At 52.9% G+C, this 26,065-nt stretch overlaps 1 protein-coding gene across 1 annotated transcript; it reads right to left on the minus strand.

Moving 5' to 3' along the window:
* Nucleotides 1-394: 394 nt before the first annotated feature.
* LOC136503617 (probable UDP-3-O-acyl-N-acetylglucosamine deacetylase 1, mitochondrial) lies at nucleotides 395-25,781 on the minus strand. The gene is made up of 7 exons (XM_066498636.1): nucleotides 25,648-25,781; nucleotides 25,257-25,568; nucleotides 24,921-25,127; nucleotides 24,089-24,187; nucleotides 23,094-23,158; nucleotides 22,248-22,392; nucleotides 395-1,279 (listed from the first exon to the last, which is right to left on the minus strand). The coding sequence occupies exons 1-7, from the start codon at nucleotides 25,708-25,710 to the stop codon at nucleotides 1,157-1,159; spliced, it is 1,014 nt and encodes a 337-aa protein (XP_066354733.1). The 5' UTR covers nucleotides 25,711-25,781; the 3' UTR covers nucleotides 395-1,156.
* Between the last annotated feature and the right edge of the window lie 284 nt (nucleotides 25,782-26,065).

Consider the following 26,065-nt stretch of genomic DNA (forward strand, 5'->3'; position numbering starts at 1 on the left):
CTGCTTCCGATACCCACCTGACGCCGAATCTTTCTGTGCGTGCCACTCACGGCCGCACAAGTGGTTCCGCTGGTGACGCGCAAGTGAGCTGCCGTACGTACTTGTTTATGATGAGCCGGAGCCCAGATTAACGGAGTGCTACTCCAGTCCAGTCCATGCCCGTCGTTTGGAAGCGTCCGTTTGGCGGAGCCCAGATTAACGGAGTGCTATTCTTCCGTTGATGCCATACTCCTGCTTCGCGACGCCGTTCTGCGTACGCACGGTCGCCGTCCCGCTAAAAGCGGATTAGTACTAATGACGAATTAATTAGGCTTAATAAATTCGTCTCATGGATTATTACTCCTATGTGACACGCTGATATAACATCCGATATAACATCATCAACTTTACTCCTGGATTTAAATGTCACCCTAGTCGATTCATCCGCCCACCCAATGGGGATGAAGCGGCTGAGCCCGTAGGCCGTAGCCTAACTGCCAAGTGAAGCACCGGTTGGCCGCGCGTATGGGACGAATCCGACTTGGTTCCGGGAGGAGGAGGAAGCCGCGCGGCGGACGGGCGGCGGCTTCCGAGGGCCGCGGGCGCTTGCACTTTCGGTCGCCTTCTCTCCATCAGCCGCCACCGCCATCTGCGGGCCTGCGGCCTTCCTTACGTTACGCATGGGCAAATTTTCCCACGCGCGCGAGGACGTCGCTTTCCGGGTCCAGTCGTCCACCCGCGCGTCGCAGTGCCACCTCAACGCTGTTCGTGGTTATCCACAGGGAAAAGGGGCGACCACGACGTGGCGACCGGCGACCCCGACCCCGAGCCACAGCCACTGCTTGGATGGCAGCTTTTCTGCTCTGCAACAGGATCAGAGGAGGGATCTCTGCAGACACACTGCTTGCTGGCGCGTCCAACCCCAGCTGTGTTCAGCTATCAAAAGAACAGACACGGCCCGGCCGCATCTGCATGCAAACTTAAAAGTATGATGGAAAAAATGATCTTCCATACAAAGTTTTATGAAACTCCACACGGGTCGGCAAAATCAATTTTCTGAAAGGCAAAGAGTTGCTGCTGCAGCCTACGAATCTGAAGGATAATGAATGTCACAATAGAACCCTACGAATCATAAAGGGTCACCGGGTGCTTGTCCTGAAATGTGCCTTTCTAACCACTACCGAACATAAGATGAATAGGAGCCGTATACATTTGAACATTGCCCAGCAAGTTGTTCTTGGTCCACAGTGTTCTTTCCAGACAGATGGCTGAGAAAATCAGTGTGCAGCGCGTGACCAGCCTTTGTCACAGAAAAGGAAAAAGTTAAGTTCAGGTGCCACAAGAGAGCTCCAAGGATTAGCATAAACAAGACAACAGTAGAAGGAAAAACTAGGAAACCAATTTACAATCCGTTTCTCTTAGCCAGAGAATCTTCTTGCACAAAAAGGGTACGCAGAGAATATGCTATGGCCTCAAACAAACATTATTATCTCAGAACCACATGTTGCTTGAAAGCATGAGCTTGTGATGCGCCAACAAAACAAAACAAAAAAAAAGCAGGTGGTCTGTAGCATAAGGTCACATCAGGATAATGAGTGTCGATGCAACTTCCAAGGCTTTAGTTGAAATCACAGTAACGGTACTCTTTGGCCCTGTTTCTAGCACAGCTAGAGGTTAGAGTTAGTTTCTAGCTCAGGACTAGCCCTGAACTAACTCTAGCCTAAGAAATGTTTGGATACAAGGGTTAAAATGATAATAAATATGCTTTCCAAATCATTGGTGCGGGTGAAAGTAGAGAGAAAACAGTGGACCCCACCTCAAATAGCCCCAACTAGCCCAAATAATCACCTCTTTGGGGGGATAGTTTTTTAGGGTGGGCTAGTTGCAAATAACCCACTCTAGCCCTCCTGTTTGGCTACTTTAGAGCTAGTTGAGCTCCAACTAGCTCTAACTAGCTCTAACCCATGGATCCAAACAGAGCCTTTGTTATTGATGTACCCTTTGGGATAACTATAATTATGGCCTAACTTTTACTATGCCTCTGATCTATTAACGGTATATGAAGTCACTGTCTGGTGTTTTCACTGTCATGAACTACATGATCTTTTTACCTACAACTACAAATGGGATTGAAAATCCATTAACGGTATATGAAGTCAGTGTCTGGAGTATTCACTGTCATGAACTACATGATCTTTTTACCAACCACTACAAATGGGATTGAAAATTAACTTCATAAAGGAACTAGTCAGCCAAAACTATAAAAGGCGAGAGTGCAAAATGAAACACCCTCAAATGAGACACCGACTTTACGTGTGAGAAATCAACACAAAATGACCACCAACGTGTTACCAAGATCTGATGAAAATCAAGCTTTTTATTAGTGCCGGGGACAAATACTAGAGTACCCGAAGAGGAGGAGCTAATGGTCATCAACATTCATTCATCCAAGCAGTTAAGAGCGCGACTACAGCTCCAACTGACCTCCGGGTGCGCGGGCTCCGCCTCGCCCGACCTCTGGGTCGGGGGCCCCGGCTCGCCCGGCCTCTGGGTCGGGGGCTCCGTCTCGCCCGACCCCTCGGGTGCGGCTCTTGACGGAAGCCCGTACCGCCGCCAACCACAACGGGCCAGAAAGTACAACCCAAGGTCAAACTTCTAGCATCGTGCAGGGAGCGGGCACATCTCAACATGACCCGTGCCCGCGACATGTCACTCCAGGGAACTCACATCACCAACAGTGACAGACGCGTGGTCACTATGCTGCCTACTCCCTGTACGGCCGCTGACCAGCACGCTGGTTCGCCGCGTCGCCCGCCGGGACGGAATGAGACGTCACGACCCGCTGACAACGCTAGGGCGTGGCATCAGCGGCGAACAGGCGTCCGACGTGGAGCCGTCTTGGAAGCCTTCCTCTACTTGGCTCTTCTCCCTCTTTCTCTCTGTGTAACCTGCTCTTTCCCTTCGTCTATAAAAGGGGAAGCAAGACGCACCAAGAGAGGGGAGAGCGGTTCACCACTCTACACGGCTGTAGATATCAAAACACACGGCCTAACACGCCTTAGGAGCACACGCACATCAGAGACTTGGGACATGTCCCTCTCTCGCTCGTTTATAACCCCTACTACAAACTTTCAGTGCTAGTAACACGAGCAACAGCGACGAACTAGACGTTGAGACTTTCTGCTCGAACCAGTATAAACCTCGTATCCTCTAAGCACACCATTCGAGCTAGACGCGTAATACTAGAAATTTACTAATTGGTAACTCGAAACACCGATAGTTGACGCGCCAGGTAGGGGTTTTTTGCGCGTCTCGACTTCCACATTAGGCCCCGAATGGCTAGTCACGGCGTCAGCTAGGTCCTGGGCGCGCACGTGCGCTTCGGAAACCTAGACTTCATCGTCACGACGGGGGCAGAGTTGGTGCAGGCTCCCATCGCCGTCCAACTCTCCACTCCGCAGGCCTCGACGCGATCACCGAGGCGCTTGAGGAGTTGCGGCTACACACACCGGAGGCCCGCGTCCCCGGGAGCGACCAACTCCTCGGCTTCGATTACGGGAGGCTAGAACGCCAGCTCGGTGCCTTCCTATGACCCCGACCATCCCGGGAGAACTTAGACTGCCTCACCTTCTCGTTCACCAACGTCATGACGCAGCTTGCCGGAGAGCCGCTTTCCCCGAAATACCTCATCCGGAGCGCCCCGACAGCGCTCCCGTTCGGTCTGCGCAACACCGCCGAGACCGTTGGCCACCTTGTGGCGCAACGCACGCCCCCATTCCCCACAAACGACGAGTTCATGGGGATGACCGAATATGTCGCAGAATCTTTCCACAACCTCATCGCAGGAGAATCGGAGCCGCCCTCCAACTCAGACTCCAACAGTGGGAGCCATGACCCCTCGGGGTACCTCGCCTGTGGGTAGAGCAGCTGAAGGCCCGGCACCAAGAGCTCGAGGAAGCATGACTCCAGCTCGAGCTTGGAACGCGCGGAGCTCGAACGAGAGATCGAGCGCCACGGAGACGGTGGGCGTGCGCGCGCCGTCGCCCGCGACGTGAACCGAAGGATCATTGAGGACGACGAAGCCCTCCCACACTTCACCCGGGCAAGTAAGAACATCGCTGCTGCGGCGGCCTTGCTCTGGGGGCTTCCGGGGCCCACGACACCCGAGGATCGTCGGGCCCATCGCGAGATTCGCACACTACTCGAGCGTGCGGCGGCGCAATAGGCCGAGAGCTGGCTGTCCTGACGACGCAAGCTCGACGCCAGCCAGCGCGTGCCCTCAGAGCAACCCAACAGGGACGTGTCAGTCCACCAGGCGTAGCAAAGCGGCAGGCCGCGCGCCGCCGTCCCGGTGCATGAACGTCTCGGCCTCCACTGTGACGTGCTCGACACCCTCGACGCTCGCAGGCGTATCCGCGGCGATGCGAGGGAGGAGGCTAGCCGTGGCTACCACCCTCGTCGTGGCGGACACTACGACAGCGGCGAAGACCGAAGCCCGAGCCCCGACTTGCCGGGACCTCAGGCCTTTGGCCGACACATCCTCAACGCCGCCTTCCCACCGTGGTACCGATCGCCGACCAACATCCCAAAATACTCTGGGGAAACGAATCCCGGACTGTGGCTCGAGGATTATCGGCTTGCTTGCCAAGCCGGTGGAGCGGATAATGACGATTTCATTATCCGCAACCCTCCATTGTTCCTGGCCGATTCGGCACGAACGTGGTTGGAACATCTTCCGCCCAACCGAATCCAAAGTTGGGCGGACCTAAAAGAGATCTTCGTGGGAAATTTTCAAGGCACATACGCGCATCCTAGGAACCCATGGGATCTCAAAAACTGCCGACAGAATTCCGGGGAAACTCTTCGTGGGTACAACCGTCGCTTCTCCCGGCAGTGCAACGAGCTGCCCAACGTCACCGACGCCGACGTTATAGGAGCTTTCCTGTCTGGGACCACCTGTGTCGGGTTCATAAACCCAGGATCCCTCATGGACCTGCTTTCCAGCAAAAAGCTCGGCCCAGCAGACGACGTTGCGAACGACGCGCAACTCCTGGGCCGGTCCAAAAACCTAATGACAGACCAGAAGGGCGATCCGGTCTCCGACCGGAAGGCCTGGCCAAAGAGGAACGACACTCGCTTCTGTCGCTTCCGACTCCGGCCCGCCTCTTCGACCGGAAGGCCTGGCCAAATAGGAGCGACGCTCCTCTTCGACCGTTGTCGCTTCCGACTCCGGCCCGCCTCTCCCACCAGAAGGCCTGGCCAAGGAGAAACGACGCTCGCTTCCGACTCCGGCCCGCCTCTCCGACCGGAACGCCTGGCCAAGGAGGAACGACGCTCCTCTCCGACCGTCGTCGCTTCTGACTCCAGCCCGCCTCTCCGACTCTCCGACCGGAAGGCCTAGCCGAGAAGGGACGACGCTCGCCTCCAATTCCGACTCACTTCTCCTACCGGGAGTACACCAAACATCTGCCTACAGCTCTTCTCCGACCGGAAGGCCAAAGCCGACTAGGGAACGACCGACCGGGGACGCCCGCTCGATGAAAACCCAGGAAACGGACAGAGCAAGTAAGGCGGGGCGCTCCAGTCAACCGCAATACCAGGGTCCGTACCCTGCACACCTGCAGGACAGTACTGTCAGACCGTGTTAGAGGGATGATCCGCAACATTCCAGACATGTCAGAACATGAAACAATGCTATAGGCGCCGACATTTATCCTACAGTATGGTAGGCGCCGACATTTGCCATACCAGAAGAAGACGATGGAACCAACCACATGCATCCTGACACCAACAATGTTGTGGGCGCCGACAAACCGTTTTGTACCCGATGGCATGGGCAACAAGACTAGGTAGCACACATACTCTCTTTCTCTCACTGCCTCTCTCTTGTGAAGCCGCCCCCTTCATCTATAAAAGGGGATACGCTCTAAAAAAACGATCGATCAAAACAACGATCGATTCGGACGACCAACGATTCCAACGAACAACATACAGATCATTCCGATTCTCTCTGCTCGGCTCTAGAACTCTAAAGCCGAACAGAGCAACACTTAGCGCACATCGGAGCTCCCGTCACTCTTGGCCCTTTGGTCCGGAGTCCAACCAGACCTCTGATACCCCCATCTCACTCCCTCTCGTTTGTAATCCACAGCAAACTTCGAGCACCTGGGGTCAGAAATAAAGTCACCGATCGACTTAAACTTGAAATAGGGCACATTGCCTAAACCAGTATAAACCCTATGTCATTGAGTGCTAGACCACATCCGATCACAACTGTCGGGTCCATAAACCCAGGGTCCCTCACAGACCGGCTTCCCAACAAAGGCTCGGCTCAAACAGACAACGCGCAACTCATGGGCCGGCCTAAGTATCTAGACAACAGGCCAGAAGGGCGATCCAATCGCCGACCGAAAGGTCTAGCCGAGGAGCGACGCCCGTTTTCCGACTCTGGCCCACCTCTCCGATCGGAGGGCTCACTTCGGTCTCTAGCCCGCCTCCGGACAACCTCTCCGACCGAAAGGCCTGCCCAAAGCACTACTTCTGACTCCGACCCCACGTCTCCGACCAGGGTACGCAAAAACCCTGCTCACTGCTCTTCTCCGACTGGCACAATCAGAGCCGACTGGGACCAACCGACCAAAGACGCCCGCTTGGAAGGGACCAGGGAACGAACGGAGAAAGCAAGGCAAAGCGCACAAGTCAAACCACGATACCAAAGACCGTACCTTATACACCTGCAGAAATAGTACTCTGCAACCTCCCTGACACAAACATTGTTGTAGGCGCCGACATTTTCCGTACAGTATTGTGGGCGTCATTAACTCCCATATGGAAAGACTCTCCCTACATGTCTCTAGGCATCGACAGTGTTGTGGGCGCCGGCATTTACAGTACCGAGTGAACATGGTGAAACTCCTTACGTGCCTCTGGGCATCAACAGTATAGCAGGTACCGACATCTACCATACCCGAACAAAATGATGGAACCTCCCACATGCATCCGACATCCAACAGTGTTGTGGGCACCTACCATCATCCTGTACCCGTCGGTGTGGGCAACAAGACTTAGAAGCATACATACTCTCTCCCTCTCACTTGTAAGGCCATCCCCTTCATCTATAAAAGGGGATGCGCCCTCTCCCAACATTCAAGTGATTTCAGATACATTAGATCGATCAAGTTCACTAGTTCACAACCACAGAACCGCTAGGTTCGAACCTCAAACACACGCTTGAACACTTAGCACATAGCGAAGCTCCTATCGCTCTCAGCCCTTCTGACCGGACCTCTTGTACCCCCCATCTTTCTTCTTCTTGTTTGTAACCCCACTGCAAACTTCGAGCATCTAGGCTCAGGAATAAAGTCATCGACCGACTCAAACTGTACGTAGGGCACGTTGCCCGAACCAGTATAAACCCTATGTCATTGAGTGCTAGACCACCTCTGATCACAACATACGGCAAAACTACAAATATTTACTTGTTGGTCACTTTCTGCACCGACAACAACGTACGGTAAAATTATAAATATTTACGTGTTGGTCACTTTTCGTACCAACAATCTGTGAGTCCCTGGTTCATAAGCTGGGACGTAAGGGTCCGTGAACCACCAAGGAGCTTCTCGACATCGCACTAGCCACGCCTCAGGCGAGGAAGCGGCGGGGCGATTTTTCGACTGCCTCAAAAGCAAGGCAAAGCGGGACGAGAACGCCGGCGGAGGCGCCTCTGTCTCAACAAAAAGAAGAACAAGCAGCGATGCGACGGCTCGCTTATGGCCTCCGCCGACCGCAAAGAGGGTCGAAAGCCCGCCGAGGGTACCCCGAACCACTTCAAGAAGCTGCTCGACGGGCCATGACCGAACCATGCTTTCCTCGTCAAGCACCTATACAAGGACTGCGTCGTCATGAAGCAGTTCTTGTCCGGAGGCTCTAACAAGGGGAGCATAGGAAGGAGCCCAAACCGACCGCAGACGACGCCGAGAGGAAGGACAGTGGATTTCCAACACTGGATGGCTACCTCATGATCTTCGAAGGGTCGGCGGCCTACAACTCCAAGCGCCGCCAGAAGCTTGTGCCCCGCAAGGTCTATATGGCCAAGCCGGCCGCGTCTACCTTCCTTCAATGGTCGAAGTTCGCCATAACCTTTGATCGGAATGACCACCCGTAAAGCGTCCCATAGCCGGGAAGATATCCGCTCGTGGTCGACCCAATCATCGGCACGAAGCAGCTCACCAAAGTGCTGATGGACGGAGGCAGCGGCCTCAACATCATGTACGCTGAAACGCTCGACGCCATGGGCATTGACCGAGCGCGCATCCGGTCGACCGGGGCGCCTTTCCACAGCATTGTGCCAGAAAAGTAGGACGTACCACTTGGGTAGATCGATTTGCCCGTCACCTTTAGAGATCCGACTAATTACAGGACGAAGACCCTTACCTTCGAGGCGGTCGGGTTCCATAGAACCCACCACGCCATCCTAAGACGTCCATGCTATACGAAGTTTATGGCTGTCCCTAACTACACCTATCTGAAGTTGAAGATGCAGGGTCCACGCAGGGTCATCACCATCGGCACCACCTTCTAGCGCGCCTACAAGTGCGAGGTCGAGTGCTGCGAACACGCCGCGCCAATTGTCGCCTCCAAAGATCTTGCGGCCATCAGGGAGGAGATCGTCGAAAAAACGCCCGACCCTAAGCGGTCGACCGGGTCTTTCGAGCCTGTAGAAGGCGCCAAAGAGGTCCTCATAGACCCCAGCGGCTCTGAGGGCAAAGTGGTGCGTATTGGCACCACGCTTTCCTACTCCGAATAGGAAAGCGTGCTTGTCGACTTTCTCTGTGCCAACAGTGACATCTTTACGTGGAGACCCTCGGACATGCCAGGCATTCCGAGAGAAGTCGCCGAGCACGCCTTGAAGATTAGGCCAGGCTCCAAGTCGGTAAAGCAGCGCCTGCGTCGCTTCGATGAGAAGAAACGTAGGGTGATCGGCGAGGAGATTGTGAAGCTTTTGGGGGCCGAGTTCATCAAGGAAGTATACCACCTGAGTGGTTAATCAATCCCGTTCTTGCATGAAAAAAGAGTGGGAAATGGAAAATGTGTGTTGACTACACGGGTCTCAACAAAGCGTGTCCAAAGGATCTGTTGCCTTTGCCACGCATAGATCAAGTAGTCGACTCGACCTCAGGGTGTGAAACCCTTTGCTTCCTTGATGCGTACTCCGGGTACCATCAAATCGCGATGAAAGAGTTCGACCAGCTCGCGATGTCTTTTATCACCCTGTTCGAATCATTCTGCTACGTCATAATGTCGTTTGGCCTGAAGAACGCGAGAGCTACGTACCAACGCTGCATGCTCAAGTGTTTCGGGAATCTCATCGGACGGACCGTTGAGGCCTATATGGATGACATCGTGGTCAAATCCAAAAGGGCTGACCAGGTCGTAGCCGACCTAGAGCAGGCCTTCACGAAACTCCGAGCAAACGGCATTAAGCTCAACCCCGAGAAGTGCGTTTTTGGAGTCCCAAGGAGTGTGCTGCTAGGTTTTATCGTCACCGAGCGTGGCATCGAGACCAACCTGGAGAAGATCTCGGCCATCAAGGATGGGCCCGATTCAGAACATAAAGAGGGTACAACGAGTTACAGGGTGCCTCGCCGCGCTCAGCAGCTTTATCTCACGCCTCGGCGAACGAGGTCTCCCCCTGTATCAGCTTCTGAAGAAGGCCGACCGTTTCGAATGGACGTCCGTGGCCCAGGAGGCGCTTGACACGGTCTAGCAGCTTCTGACGAAGGCCCCGATTCTGGTCCCTCCGACCGACGGGAAACCGTTTCTGCTCTACAATACGACCACCACGCAAGTGGTTAGCGCCGCCCTGGTGGTAGAGCGAGAAGAAGAGGGACACGCCCTCAAAGTGCAGCGTCCCATGTACTTCATCAGCGAGGTCTTGTCCGATTCTAAGACTCGCTACCCCCAAATCCAGAAGCACCTATACGCTGTCCTTGTCGCCAAGAGGAAGTTGCGTCACTACTTCGAGTCGCATTCGGTAATGGTCGTGACGTCCTACCCTCTCGGCGAGGTCATCCAAAACCGGGATGCCACAGGAAGAATCGCAAAGTGGGTCAAGACATTTCATATGCCCCTAGGACTGCCATCAAGTCCCTAAGTGCTGGTCGATTTCGTTGCAAAGTGGACCGAGGTCCAAATGCCGCCAGCAGTCGTCGACCAAGAGTACTGGACGATGTACTTCGATGGATCGTTGATGAACAAAGGCACTAGCGTGGGGCTGGTCTTCGCTTCGCCCCTCGGGGTACGCATGAGGTACATGGTTCGCATCAATTTCCCCTCCAACAATATGGCCGATTATGAGACACTCATCAACGGCCCACGCATCGCCATCGAGTTGGGTATCCGACGGCTCGACGTCCGAGGCGACTCCCAGCTGGTCATCGACCAAGTCATGAAGGAGTCAAGCTGCCACAACGCCAAGATGGCTACATATGTCCGAGAAGTCCGCCAGCTAGAAGATAAGTTCGACGGTCTCGAACTCAGTCATATCCCAAGGCGTCTCAACAAGGCGGCCGACGCGCTGGCGAAAACGGTGTCCGATCGAGAGCCGATGCCGATGGGCGTCTTTGCCAGCGATCAGTACAAGCCCTCGGTCCGCTACGAGGAGCTGGAACAAACCAGTGACGGGTTGCCTGCCCTGGGCTCGAGGGCTAACCAGCCAGCGGCTCCATCCGACCCCAAAGTCATGGAGTTTAACAAGGATCCAGTGACAGAGCCCGACCCTCTGGCCAACTGGAGGATGCCCTACCTCGACTACCACCTCCGTGAGGCGCTGCCGACGGACAAAATGGAGGCTCGGCGACTTGCGCGTTGCACTACAGGCGAAGCCACACTGGGATCGTGCAGTGTTGCATCACCATCGAACAAGGGAAGCAGTTGCTAAGTGATCCACAGTGGGATCTGCGGGCACCATGCCGCGCCTAGGACCATGGTTGGAACCGCGTTTTGATAAGACTTCTACTGGCCGACCGCAGTAGCCGACGCTGAACAGATTGTGCGCACATGTGAAGGTTGTCAATATTACGCTCGGCAGACCCATCTGCTGGCCCAAGCGCTCCAAACGATCCCCATCACGTGGTCGTTCGCGGCCTAGGGCTCGATCTGGTTGGACCTCTCAAGAGGGCGCCCGGGGGCTATACTCACTTGTTTGTCGCCGTAGACAAGTTTACAAAGTGGATAGACGCTCGACCGATTTCCGCAATCAAGTTCGAGCAAGTCGTGCTGTTCTTCCTTGACATCGTCCATCGCTTTGGGGTCCCGAACTCCATCATCACGGACAATGTCACGCAGTTCACCGAAAAGATGTTCCTCCGATTATGCGATGAATACCACATCCGCGTCGATTGGGCTGCCGTGGCGCACCCCCGCACGAACGGGCAGATCGAGCGCGCAAACGGCATGGTCCTACAAGGCCTCAAGCCAAGGATCTTCATCCGGTTGAACAAGTTTGGCGGACGATGGGTCGCGGAGCTTCCCGCGGTGCTCTAAAGCCTGAGGACGAACCTAGCCGGGCTACAGGCTATACACCATTCTTCATGGTCTACGGTTCCGAGGCAATCCTCCCGACCGACCTCGATTATGGAGCGCCGAGGGTCAGGGCGTACGACGAACAAGGAGACGAGATGTTCCTCGAGGATGCCATGGACTAGCTAAATGAAGCGCGCAACGTCGCCCTCCTCCGCTCGGCCAAGTACCAGCAAGCGTTGCACCGGTACCACAGCTGTCGAGTATGGGGTCGAGCCTTCAACGTCGGGGACCTAGTGCTCCGCCTCGTCCAGAGCAACAAGAATCGCCACAAGCTCTCTCCGCCGTGGGAGGGACCGTACGTCATCGCGGATGAGCTCCGACCAGGCACCTACAAGCTCAAGACCATCGACGGCGAAGTCTTCGTCAATGCCTGGAACATCGAACATTTACGTCACTTTTACCCTTAATTTACGTAGAGTCTCTTATCAGTTTCACTATCAACTCCACGATCTTTAGTGACAGCGGACCCCAACAACGGCAGGGGGTCAGGCCTCACTCGAGGGCTGATAAGAGCATATCTATCCGGTAGACATTCTCTACGTCCGACCCTTTCTCACGTTAAGCTCCAGAAGCGAGGGTCGCGGAAACAAACACTAAGTAAAACTGGTCGGACTGCAAGAAACCTACGCCCCAGCGGCTACGGCGTTTTTGCTCACCAGCGTGATCAGAGTTTTTTCCGCACCACGAGCTTTTTAGCCTTAACTACGGAAAGAGTCGGTACGCGTTTAAGAGTATATCCACCTGGCAAACATTCTATGCGCCCAACCCTCTCTCACGTTGAGACCAAGAAGCAAGGGTTGCGGAAACAAACCTGAGTAAAACTGGTCGGACTGCAAGAAACCTACGCCCCAGCGGCTACGACGTTTTTGCTCACCAGCGTGATCAGAGTTTGTTCACCCGCACCACGAGCTTTACAGCCTTAACGACGAAAAGGGCCAAAACGAAATTTAAGAACTTGTCCATTTATTACAAGTTCGACGCTTGGCTTATCTGTCTAACTAATTTCTTGGGCGAGATAATCTCATCCTCTATCTCCGCAGGTAAGTCCTATGCCAGTGGGTCACCCAAGTAAATCGGACGGCTCGATGTCGAGAGATGGGTAAGGAGCAGTAGGATACCCCATGCGGGTTATGCCGACTCCGTCACGAACGACGGACCCAGATTCCATGAGGACATATCCGGTAAGAGTTCCCCTAACCCGTCACTCGAGCCATCGAGGTAAGTCCTGTGCCAGTGGGTCACCCAAGTCGATCGGACGGCTCGAGCTGCTGCCGAGAGACAGGTAAGAAGCAGCAGGATGCCCTATGCGGGTTACGCTGACTCCGTCACGAACGACGAACCCGGATTCCACTCAGACATATCTGATAAGAGCTCCCCGAACCCATCACTCGAGCCATCGAGGTAACTTTTCCAGTGCATGATCATTCATTCATCCATTCTCATACATCTAAGCATCACATATGCAATTATTGCATCACAACACTTCGCGTCGTGTCACAAAGTGATAGTCGTCTCATTCGATATGAGCGGCGACCGACCGAGGTTCGAAGGCCGGCCCGTGAAGGGCTCGAGGCTGTCTCGCGTCGAACAGAGCCAGGGAAGAAAACACAGAAGCGGACAGGGTCATCTTGACCTTCTCGTTCCACAGAATCTCCATCGAGGGGAGGCCAGCGGGCCACTTAAGTCGGTCTCCGGAACGACTCGAGCTTCTACCGGGAAGCGAGATTAAGGAGCAGTGGAATGCCACATGAGGGCTATGTCGACCCCGTTACGAACGACGGACCCGGATTCCATTTGGACATGCCCGTTAGCGAGCTCACCGAGTGCGACACTCGAGCCATCGAGGCAAGTGACGTTAGCTCAACCCCTCCGATTGCGGAAACCGCGGACGGGGTGGCGATCACAAAGATGAGCCGACCCTCAACCGGACCCCCGCTACGCGCGGGGGCTTGAGAAAAGTTGGACTCGCAAGGAGACCGAATGCGCGGTCGCAGAACGATGGCTCGGATGCTAAGGAGGGGGTACGAACGAAAACTAAGAATAACGTTTCTGAAACAAAAAAACGTTTTCTCCTACCAGTTTCGCTATCGTCTTCTAGATCTTTAGTGACACCTGACCCCGACAATGGCAAAGGGTCAAGTCTCACTCGGGGACTGATAAGGGTATATATATATACCCTTTCCGAAATAGTCACCGTGCCCGACCCCTTTCTCACGTTAAAAACCTAGAGGCAAGGTTTGCGGAAACAAACGACTGAGTAAGGCTGGTCGGACTGCTAGAAACCTACGCCCTAGCGGCTACGGCACTCTTGCTTACCAGCGTGATTAGAGTTTTTCGCCCGCATCTCGAGCTCTACAATCTTAACAGGAAGGGTCGGAGCGCTTTACCCCTTTTTACACAAAAAGGGGAGAAAGAACAAATTTGTTCAAACAGAAATGAAAGAACAGACTTGTTCAAACGAAACAAAAGGGATAGAACTTGTCCACTTATTACAAAAATGACCGACCAACCTATTTAACAAACTAGCCCCTCCGAGGGAGAACTATGCCTTCTATCCTGTCCGCCAGGTCCTACGAAAGGGGAGCCACCGCCGTTTCCATCTCCTCCAACTTGTGGATTTCATAACCGAGCGCGTAGCCGTGGCTCATCGACTCCAGATCGATGTTGTCCCCATAATGAGAACGAGCAATCGCGAAGGACTGATTGACCCCAGCGCGAAGGGCATTCCTCTCGAGCTGGCGCACCCGAGCCGTGATCTCGACGACACGAGCCACGAACGAGCTGGTCCCCTCCGACCGCACCACCACAAGGTCGTCGCAGACCACTCTGAGGGCGGCGCTCAGGATACCGAGCTCGTCACTCTCCGCCTGAAGATTTCTCCTCACCTCGGTGAGATCCACAGCCAGCCTGACAGAAACGCTCTCAGCCTTCAGCTTTCGGTTCGTCTCCATTTCGAGCTCGGCTTGGAGAGAGCCGACCTTCTGCTGCGCGCGTCGCGCGCTTGGAAGGCCTGGTCACGCTCTCGGAAAGCCTGGTCGCGCTCCTCGTGAGTCGTGCCACGTTCCGAGCAGAGCCTCTCCGTGGTTTAGATCTGCTCATCCCGCTCCTTACGCAGCCGAGCGACCGCCGGGGCATCCAGGCTCGCCCTTTTCTCCAGGGCCGCAAGCTTCTCAGCCCCCAGCTTCAAATCCCTTTCTTTCTCAACCTCGCCCAGAAGGTTAAGGATCCGCTAGCGGGTTTCGGCGTCCTTCTAGAGCAACTCATCCCGCTCCTTACCCTGGTGGCTTCTTCGTCATCCTTCCGCAACCTTGCCGATAGGGCCTCGAACGCCTTCTCGACCTCGCCAGCATCCCGATGGGCCTCGACCACCCGCGACCGAAGATTGGCCGCCTCCTCGGCGAGGGGAGTCAGCTCGACCACCCTCTGCTGGGTGGCAACGAGCTGAGCTGTCACCTCCCCGCGTAGCCACGCCTCCTCGACGAGGCGGTCCCATAATTCCTTCTGTTGACGAAGGAATCGAGATTTCCCCCGGCTGCGAGCTATAAGGGACTGCATGGAGATGATGGTCAGGATACAAAAAGCATATAGAGGAAGAAAAGAGCAAGAAGCAGGACCAAACAATACCCGACCGGACGGAACAACAACGTCGCGCAATGCGCCCGTGCCATGGTCCAAGGACTCGAGCACGGACACGATCCCTACGTCGAGGCTCTCCCGCTCTATGCTCTGTGCGGCGACGTCTAGGGTAAAAAGCGTCGACGCCGGATCTTGCAGATCTATCCACTGGAGCAGGGGCTCACCTCGTGCGGGCGAGCCGCTGTCCACCGACATCAAGGTCAGGGACGACTCCCTGCCGGCCCCAAGCGCCGCCGACGCCTCTCACCGCGACATCCCCGCTGGGACGCCCCCTCCATTGACGGAAGGGGTCAGCGGTGCGGACGTGAACCTCTCTCCCAGCACCACGACTCCCGGGGACCCCTCGACCGCGTCCCCCTCCATCCGGCCCACGCCAGGCGCCGTCGCTTGGTCCGCCGATGGCACGGGTCGCGCCGATGCCTCAGGCGACGATGCAGTTGCGCCCAGCTATGACCCATCTGTCACGGCCGCCGCCACCTCCACCTGCGTCGACGGTCGGCGCCACGAGCGCGTTCGGCAGCGCCATCCGCCCCGTCGTCGGCAGCGATATGGCGGCCGTCACCGGCTGCTCCGTGGCCTCCGAAGGCGCCCCTTGAACGCCCGCGTCCTCCCGTCCCGCCGAGGGCACAGGCGCCACCGTGGACGGCGCTTGACCGTCCGACGATGCGGTCACACTGGCGCCGTTCCCACCCGAAACAGGCGCGACACCAGCCGACCCGATTGGAGGGCGATGCTCTTCTTTGGTACCAACGCCAAAGGATTCCGCTGCCTGCCGACGCTACAAGGGACGAAAAACACAAGTCACGATGAAATCTGACTAAAACAGGAAAAACAGAGGAATTGATAACTCACCTCAGCGCCGTTGGGCGGCAGATGCGTTTGGGGGACGAACCCCCCGACCCTTGCTCCGCCTCGTCGGAACGAGGCTGTTTCGAGCCCCCCTACTCCTGGGCAGAGGGGCTCGCCCTTAGCAGCTCCTAGGGCACATTAGCGGAACGCCCCACTCCCCTTGGCTCTTGGGGCGCGACGGCAGAGCCGCCCGCCTCTGCTGGCACCTCGGGCGTGACGGCAGAGCCGCCCGCCTCTGTTGGCGCCTGGGGCAGGCCGACGGTACGTCCCTCCTCCGTCGGTTCCTGGGAGGCATCGTCGAAATGGCCCGCCTCTGGCGGCTCCCCAAACGTACCCTCCCCTCCATGGAACGGGGTCTCGACGCCTGCAAGGACGAACCGATGGCTGTCAGCGCATCCTCGTTCTCCAGGTTGTCCCACTAGATATTGTCGGCTACCGTTTCTTCTTCCTCCATCACCTTGTAGTCGTCACCATCGTCATCGTCATCATCGTTGTCAGTGTCCTCCCCTCGTTTTCGCGCCCGCAGCTGTCGCTGCTTCTTCCTCTTCTTGTCCTCCTTCGCCTTCCTCAGCCGCTCGCCCTCGACGCGATTCACCGCCCTCACGGCTGAATGCCTCGGCAACGGCGCCGGGTGATCCGTGAGGATGAGGTCCCTCGGCTGGTCCCACCCCTCTCAAAGTTAGTCTCATGGGGTCAGGAAATCAATTAAAGAGAAGGCAAGAGAAAGGGAAACTTACGAAGACAACGTAGCCTGGCTCCGGCCGCATTAGAGGATGCCCCGACACCGGGTAGACGAAGTCGAGGGCAGCACCCGCGTCGTCCCGCAAAGGCTCCATCGCCTCCTTGATACGTTGCGCGATCTCGGAGTTGGGGAGCGTTCCCTCGACGAGCGTCGTTCCGTCGAACGACGCCTCGGACGCCATCGCGTATAGCGGGAGCGCGCGCGTCATTAGCGGCGCCACCCTCCTCGCGTGGTAAGCCGCTATGACGCCCGACCCTTTTAGGTCGTTCTCCTTCAGGATGTGGATGGCGTCGATGTGGTCTCGGGTCTTCTTTCTATCCTTCTCCGGGACGCCCCACTTCCTCCACTGCTTCGGGGCCTCTTCGATCAGGCGCCCGATGAACTTCGACAGAGGGGCAGCGGCGTCATTCTTGAGGTAGAACCACTGCGAGTGCCACCCCTTGTTAGACGTCGAGAGCCGCATGGACGAGTACTCGCCGACTCGATTGTTCCGAAGTTGGATTCTGGCACACCCCATCGGCATGTGCAGCTCCTGCCTGCCGCCCTTCTCCTTCTTCTAGAGGTTGATGGCGAAGAAATACCTCCACAAGTCAAAGTAGGAGCTGATCCCTAGGAATCCTTCGCATAGCGCGACGAACGCCGCCATGTGCTGCATCCCGTTGGGATTGAGATGCTGCAGCTCAATCTTATAGAAGTGCAGCAGCCCCCAGAGGAATTTGTGGGCGGGCCCAGAGGAATTTGTGGGCGGGGATCACGAGCCCACGCTCGTGGAAGTGGGCGAACGACACCACGTAGCCGTTGGGCGGCGACGACGAATCCTCGTTGCCAGGCAGCAACCACTCCTCGCCCGAGGTCCGCACGCGGAGAAGACCGCGACGGACGAGGCCCTCCATGCGCTGAAAGGTGATGTTAGAACGGCACCACGGATCCATTGGAGGTGGGGGCGGATGGATGCGAGCTCAACGGCGGCAGAGATGCGGACACAGGAAACCTAATTGTTGGCGGCGTCGGCGTGGCTGCGGAGGGGCGACGGGTGCGAGGAAACCAACCGTTCGCCTAGATCTCCGCGCCTGCCATGACCTGTCACCATGTCTCGTCGCGGGGCGTGCGCACGCAACCTATGGCCGCCCCCTCGAAAAACATGCTGGACGTTTTGCCTCCCCGAAAGGGCCACGACACGACACAGGTAAGAGGGATACGGAGCTAAAAACGCTCCTACGGGGCGTCTAAGCCCAGGAGTTCGAAGGTTGGGCCACCGATGGATTCGACAACCGCTCCGAGCACCTTTATAGTGAGGAGTGAAAAGGGATGGGCCGCTAGCGGCCAGTACTCGGATGCAAGAGCGCCGCGGTGAAAGGTCCTAATATGGCTAGAGGGGGGTGAATAGGCTATTTAAAAATCTACAAATCAACTAGAGCAATTTGATTAGTATAACAAATAGCGAAATGCAAACTTGCTCTAGCTCTACAAGGGTTACAAACCACCTATCCAACAGTTCTAGTTGCTATGATCTCTAGACACACAATTTGCTATGTCACTACTTACTAAGAGCTCTCACACTTGCTACACTAAAGAGCTCCACTAGATGAACTTAAAACAACAAAGCAAACTCTCAATTCTAATTACACTAAAGAGCTTGCTACAACTAGTTTGCAAGAATATAAATAAGTGAGTAGGGTGATTATACCGTCGTGTAGAGGAGTGAGACAATCACAAGATGAATACTAAATCAATCACCGGGAGAATATCAAAGGGCAAGAAACAACCAATTTTTCTCCCGAGGTTCACGTGCTTGCCGGCACGCTAGTCCCCATTGTGTCGACCAACACTTGGTGGTTAGGCGGCTAAGAGGTGTTGTACGAACCTCGTCCACACAATTAGACACCGCAAGAACCTACCCACAAGTAAGGTAACTCAATGACACGAGCAATCCACTAGAGTTACCTTTCGACGCTCCACCGAGGAAGGCACGAGACCCCTCACAATCACCACGATCGGAGCCAGAGACAATCACCAACCTTCCCTCAACGATCTTCGCTGCTCCAAGCCGTCTAGGTGGCGGCAACCACGAAGAGTAACAAGTGAATCCCGCAGCGAAACACGAATATCAAGTGCCTTTAGATGCAATCACTCAAGCAATGCCCTTGGATTCTCTCCCAATCTCACAAAGATGATGAATTAATGATGAAAATGAGTGGGAGGGCTTTGGCTAAGCTCACAAGGTTGCTATATCAATGCAAATGAACAAGAGGGTGAGCTTGAGCCGGCCATGGGGCTTAAATAGAAGCCCCCATGAAATAGAGTCGTTGGCTCCTCAGTCCACGGAAAAACGGGATGACCGAACGCGCAGGTCAGATCAACCGGACGCTGGACCCCAGCGTCCGGTCGCGCAATGTGTGCCACGTGTCCCCTGCTTCAAACGCTGATTCTCCAATCTCAACGGTCATCAGTACATTTAAGTTGTGACCGGACGCGCTGCTTCGGAGTGATCGGACGCAAGACCTCAGCGTCCGGTCGTTTACAGTAAGCATTCAGAAACGAAAAATCACGACCAGGCACGTCCGATCATGCCTGACCGGACACACCCAGCGTCCGATCACTCGACGTCTCCTCTGTTCGCTGCCACGTTAGCAGGACCGAACGCACCCCATCAGCGTCCGATCACTAAGTGACCCAGCGTCCGGTCGAAAACCGACGCCAGTGTCTTCACGCTTCCACTGACCGGACGCGCCGATCCTACCAAGACCAGCATCCGATCACTTACAGTGACCTCCGTCTTTTCTATATAGAGCGCTGGTGGCACCGTCGGACTGTCCGCACTCTACGGGCGGATACTCCGCCAGTGAAGTTCGTAACCCTTGCTCAAATGTGCCAACCACCAAGTGTATCACCTTGTGCACATGTGTTAGCATATTTTCACAAATGTTTTTAAGGGTGTTAGCACTCCACTAGATCCTAAATGCATATACATTGAGTTAGAGCATCTAGTGGCACTTTGATAACCGCATTTCGATACGAGTTTCACCCATCTTAATAGTACGGCTATCGATCCTAAATATAATCACACTCGCTAAGTGTCTTGACCACCGAAACAAAATGGCTCATACAACTTATACCTTTGCCTTGAGCCTTTTGTTTTTCTCTTTCTTTTCAAGTCCAAGCACTTGATTATCACCATGGAATCACCATCATTATGTCATGATCTTCATTTGCTTCACCACTTAGAATAGTGCTACCTATCTCATAATCACTTTGATAAACTAGGTTAGCACTTAGAGTTCCATCAATTAAACAAAACCAAACTAGAGCTTTCACGCGGGTATCTCAGCCCACGTTCGAGTCTCGGCCGGATACGATCCATGGTTTTCCCTCGAAGAAAGGTAGAGAGCCCTCGGGACCAGTCGAACGGACCCAAGAACTATATGGATTGACCACTGAGAATCTGGAGTCGGTTACCAGCTGACCCAAGCCAGACCCCTGCGAACGGGATGCCGGGGCCCCACTCACCGAGCACCACGATTCGTCCATAGAGGGAAATCATAGCACGGCTCAGCCCCTCCATTTTTATCGGAAAAAACGTTTGAGGGAAGATGATCACAAAGACGAGCCGACCCTCGACCGGACCCCTGCTACGGGCGAGGGCTCGAGGAAAGTTGGACTCGCAAGGAGACCGAACACGCGATCACAGAACGACAGACCCCTGTAGGGGTCGGAAACAGGAAAGACCTTTTCCGACCAACCAAATCTCACGGCTATACCCCCGAGGGTTTGGATCGCGACGAAAGGGATTCGCTATCCCTAGGACACGCCGTGGGCGACGAAAGAAGGTCAAGGCCCTCAGAGTCCTCCCGTTCGGAAAAGTCTTCGAAGGAGTATTCTACTCCTCCGCAGGCTCGGGGGCTACTATCGGGGACCAATACTAGAGTACTCGAAGAGAAAGAGCTAATGGTCATCAACATTGATTCATCCGTGCATGGGCTCCTCGCCTGACCTCTGGGTCGGGTGCCCCGGCTCGCCCGACCTCTGGGTCAGGGGCTTCGGCTCGCCCGGCCTCTGGGTCGGGGACTCCGTCTCGCCCGACCCCTCAGGCGCGGCTCCTGACGGAAGCCCGTACCGCCGCAACCACAACGGGCCAGAAAGTACAACCCAAGGTTAAACTTCTGGCATCGTGCAGGGAGCGGGCACATCTCAACATGACCCGTGCCCGGGACATGTCACTCCAAGGAACTCACATCACCAAGAGTGACGGACGCGTGGTCACTATGCTGCCTACTCCCTGTACGGCCGCTGACCAGCACGCTGGTTCGCCGCGTCGCTCGTCGAGACGGAATGGGACGTCACGATCCGCTGACAACGCTGGGGCGTGGCATCAGCGGCGAATAGGCGCCCGACGTAGAGCCGTCCCTGTCACCATCTGCAGTGTCGGCGGGACCCGCATAAAGGAGAAGAAAGACCCGGCGGTCCTGAAAGCCTCTCTCCTTGGCTCTTCTCCCTCTTTCTCTCTGTGTAACCTGCTCTTCCCCTTCGTCTATAAAAGGGGAAGCAGGACGCCCTAGGAGAGGGAGGGCGGTTCACTACTCTACACAGCTGTAGACATCAAAACACACGCCCTAACACGTCTTAGGAGCACACACATCAGAGACTTGGGACATGTCCCTCTCTCGCTCGTTTGTAACCCCTACTACAAACTTTCAGTGCTAGTAACACGAGCAGCAGCGACGAACTGGACGTAGGGACTTTCTGCCCGAACCACTATAAACCTCGTGTCCTCTAAGCACACCATCCGAGCCAGACGCGCAATACTAGAAATTTACTAGTTAGTAACTCGAAACACCGACAATTAGTTATCACATGATCAAGAAGATATGTATCAGTAAACAAAAACCAACAATTTGACTGAGCAGTAATTTAAAAAACAGTGAACACGTAGGATCCAAAATAAAAAATAATGAAACAAAAATGCAGAAGTTACAAGGACTAAAGGCAAATACATTGGTGTTGTCTCATAGGTGGACTCATGTAGTGCCACGTAATTTTAAGACGACTTAATAGGCAATATATACAATGGTTGTCTTTTAAGTTATCTCACGGTAACTCACAATTCCTTAATTTATGCACACAATAAAAGTAAAGTTGTGAGTTGCATGATCACAACTCATACAATGGTACAATAGTTGTCTCATAATATAACATTTCGCTCATGAGGTGGTTTCGCGAAACAACGACCTCTTATCAGTAAAAATCCTACGTGGCACTGCATGAGACGGAGTATGAGATGCTAACATATAGCAATGTACTTGTCCTAACTAGTGAAAAGAAGAGCATGAACCTGGAATTTAAAGAGGCGACTCTTCTATGATTTTATTTTAAGTAAAGGAAAGGAACTTATGACTTATGAGGCAGTTGTTAACTTATCACACACATAACAAGACAGTAGTAAGTTGAATAAAGAAGGTACCTTATAGGCAATTATATGAGCAATTGGAAAACCCTGGTTGCCGTTCTGTGCAAACAGCGAGAAGTCACCAATAAGATCTAAAATCTTGTGGCGGCAAGGTTCATCCTCGAACCGCAGTGGTGGATTCAGCCAACCACCAGATATGCTGTCAAATTACCAAATAAGTAGTATACGATTATCTGATATAGTTGAGAGAAAATACATAATCCAAATAATGCAACAGTTTCATTCCCAGCCCATAAGTCGCAACATCATCAAGGTGCAAAGTTTTGAAAGGAAGGAATAAGAGAAGCAACAGTCCCAATGGTCCTGCTGGTTGAACTACGTGGCACACTGCAAACCACTGGATGGTCAACTACTAGCTGACTTGATGTTGATGACTTTATAAATAAGCGATTTATGTAACAGCAGTATGTATTCATATTAAACTAGTCAAGGCAAAAGATGGTATTCACCACATAGTAGTTATCTTGGAAGTACAGATAAAAAGCTCCTACTAAAATAAACTTTACTCAAAGTTCAGAGTACCTGTTCATATTAAATTATTAACTATTTGATACAAAAGATAAATACTGACTCTAATAACAAATTTCATCTGGGTTGTTACTCATGAAACCATTTTTAACATAAAATATTTAAGAAATAAACCAACAAAAGGTTAATGTTGTAGTTGCACTACGGATATTGAAATAAGTCTGAACTGTGGATTGTCTTGTATTCACAACATGACAACAGATCCAGAAGAATATAAACCTTCAATAAATTGGCCAACTAGGATACCTCTAATAGGCAGTTCTACACAACGGTAAATAAACAAGCAACATTTTCCAGCATATTGCTCTTCACCTGCAAACCATAGCATTTTCTAGTGACCCTCCTTTGATGAGTCCAGCAGCACGCATTTCTTCAACCTGTTGAACTCAAAAATGCAGCAAGCAGAAGTGAGTCACTATGTATGTGTGATTCATGACCAAAAAATGTCTTTAACAAAAGAAAAAATATTAATACAGATCCCCATAACAAAGGATCTTGCAACCTCTCAAAAATAACAGGAGAAAAAAGAAGTAAAGCAGTGCTACAGGGACAGACAATTGTGCGAAAGTAAATCATTCTGGAACCTTCCAAGGAAAAGAAAAGGCACACAGGACAAAGGCAGCAAACTTGTGAGGACAACATAGGACATACTCCCTCTGGGCCGTTTTCTAAGGCGCGGAGGCGCCAGGAGATGGATTCCAGATACGAAGGAGGAATTAATCCAAGCCCGTGATGCTGTGCCAAAGTGCTCGTATTTATTGGATTTGATTCCATAGTGTGCATGTGGTTGCAGTGACGCTTCGTGAAAAGTAGCATGTAGCCAGCCAGCGTTTTTGTATTGGTCGAGGACTCAAATAGTGTCAAGGTCGCATGCAATGATCGCTTCAAAAACAGTGCTTGTGTCAAATCGCCAGTACTTGGAATGACAGCGCATCTTGCATAGCGGCCTTTCAGAAAAACGCGATAGCGCCTTAGAAAGCTGCCCGGAGGGAGTACTTTTAAGTCCTTATCCAAGCAAGAATAATGCAATTGTTATAGAGTACGCTAGAAGATGAAAATGAACATAAAGCCATGTATCACAAAATCATCAGTTCATGACAAAGTAAATTAGCATTAACCATGTGCTAGGTAAGTAACTTAGTCCTACATAAGGAGGTTTCTCAAGTATACATGTAAATGTGAACCCAAACAGTTGTAAATACAGGATAATAGCAGGTAATGTAATCTTATAAGAGAGAGAATACAAATGCATATTACCAAAAGGAGACAGAAGTGATGAAAAACATATGCTAGATGTATGAATAAACCTCTTCAAATATACAGAAAGTTCTTGCAGGCGCAATCTTGCTTGAGTATATATTATCATCCAGGTATGTAGAAACCCATTGACACCCAATCGTTGGCACCTGCAATAGATGCACACTTTGCTCAAGTTACATACAAGTCTGAAACTTTTTCAACATTATAGTAGTCCAAAAGCAGTTAGAAGTTAGAAAATATGATAGCAGATGTCATATAATAAGCACAACACAAGGTATCAGACTGAACCAATGCATGGACATTTTACTAACAAACAAGAAAGATAGTATACTAGTACTTCTTCCTTCTTCCATAAAGAATAATTGATGGCCATAACATTAACAAGAACAAAGCTAAGCCTAAACAACTCATAAACAAAAATGTTTAACCTTAATTCTCATGTTCTAGCACACACTATTTGTATGAGGAATAGAGTATGATACACAGCTCTCTTGCATGTTTGAGAGGAAAAAAAAGAGCAACAGAGTATGATATATATTGGTGATGCGACACATCCTGCCTTGGCCTATGCCATAAAACATTGGCAAACTGAAAAGGCAGCCATAACATGGATATCAAAACGATGCAATAGGCTCCAAGTAAATCATGTCATACATGAACACAGAGCAAAGTCAGATCCAAAAAGTCAATTTGGGGTGACATTTATCTGTGTTCAAACTTATAGTGACCGAAGAACCCACCCTATTTGTGTATATCTAATGGTCTAATGTTATTGATAATTTTATAAACAATGCATCACTGGGCCATAAGACATGATCCAGTTTCATATCCATAACGAACTAGCTTTTTACTTATTTCAAAAGGAAGAGATGAATATACCTTTGGGAAATCAATGCCATAGGTGATGTGGATTTGCGAGCTAGGGAATGCAGCTATAAAGCAATCATCTCTCCGTAGGTAAACAGGCTCATGAATTTCAGGCGCCAGTTTATCCAACTTTTGCCCATTGGCATCCTCTGCCACACACAAGCCAACGCTTTGTATTGCTTCTACCCACTCTTGCGCTGATCCATCAAGCAAAGGAATCTGGCATTGCTTAAGCACTTTCACATAAATCGAAAACACAACTATAACTGAACACCTTCCCACCTAAGGTATTAACATTGGAAGTAGGGAACTAAAACAAAGGTGAGAAATGGGCAAACATCCGCGCACCTCGTCACCGCCGCTAAGCTCGATACGGCAGTTGTCGACGCCAAGCGCCTCCATCGCCGAGAGAAGGTGCTCCACCGTCCGGACCCGCGTGTGGGCGCCTTCGCCTCGCCGAAGCGTCGTGCAGAGCTGCGACCGTGGCTCGGCGTTCCACACCTCTGCCGCCACCCTCGCCTCCTCCTCACCCTCCACGAGGAAATACCTACCCTCGCCAGCTTGCGTCGGGAACAGCGTGGCGGTGACGCACGCTCCCAAGTGGAGCCCCACGCCCGACCTGCTCACCGCCGCTGCCAGCGTTTGCTGCGGGCGCCCCGTCTGGCAGAGGAGGGTTAGTCTGCCATAGTTTCAGACAAATGTTTAATTGTTTTTAAACACTAGAGCGTCGCTGACTTACCGGCTTCCAGGAGAAGGCTGCGCGGGAGACGGACGTTAGGGCTCGGGCGGCGGTGGAGGACATGGCGGCGCCGGGGAAGGCAGCGGAGGCAGAAACCTCAAAGTCAAAGCCATCTATACTGATGATGGGAGGGAAAAAAGAGGGCCGGGGACACCTGTTTTTTTTTTATTGGATTCGTGCCATTATAGTTTTCGATGTTGGTCGAAACGTTATTACTATTTGTCTATTTTAAAACATGTTATTATAATTCTTTATTTTTCATAAAAATGTCACTGAATACGTATGGACACAGTCTGAGCCCAGCTGCAGACGTATACGAAGACGTATACTTCATCTCCCATGTCACAACACGTGAGCCCCTCATGTCATCTTCTTCCTCCTCCTCTCTCGCTCCGGCTCTCTCTCTCCATCCCGACTC

The sequence above is a fragment of the Miscanthus floridulus genome, chromosome 1 (genome assembly GCF_019320115.1).
Source record: "Miscanthus floridulus cultivar M001 chromosome 1, ASM1932011v1, whole genome shotgun sequence".
Lineage (NCBI taxonomy): Eukaryota > Viridiplantae > Streptophyta > Magnoliopsida > Poales > Poaceae > Miscanthus > Miscanthus floridulus.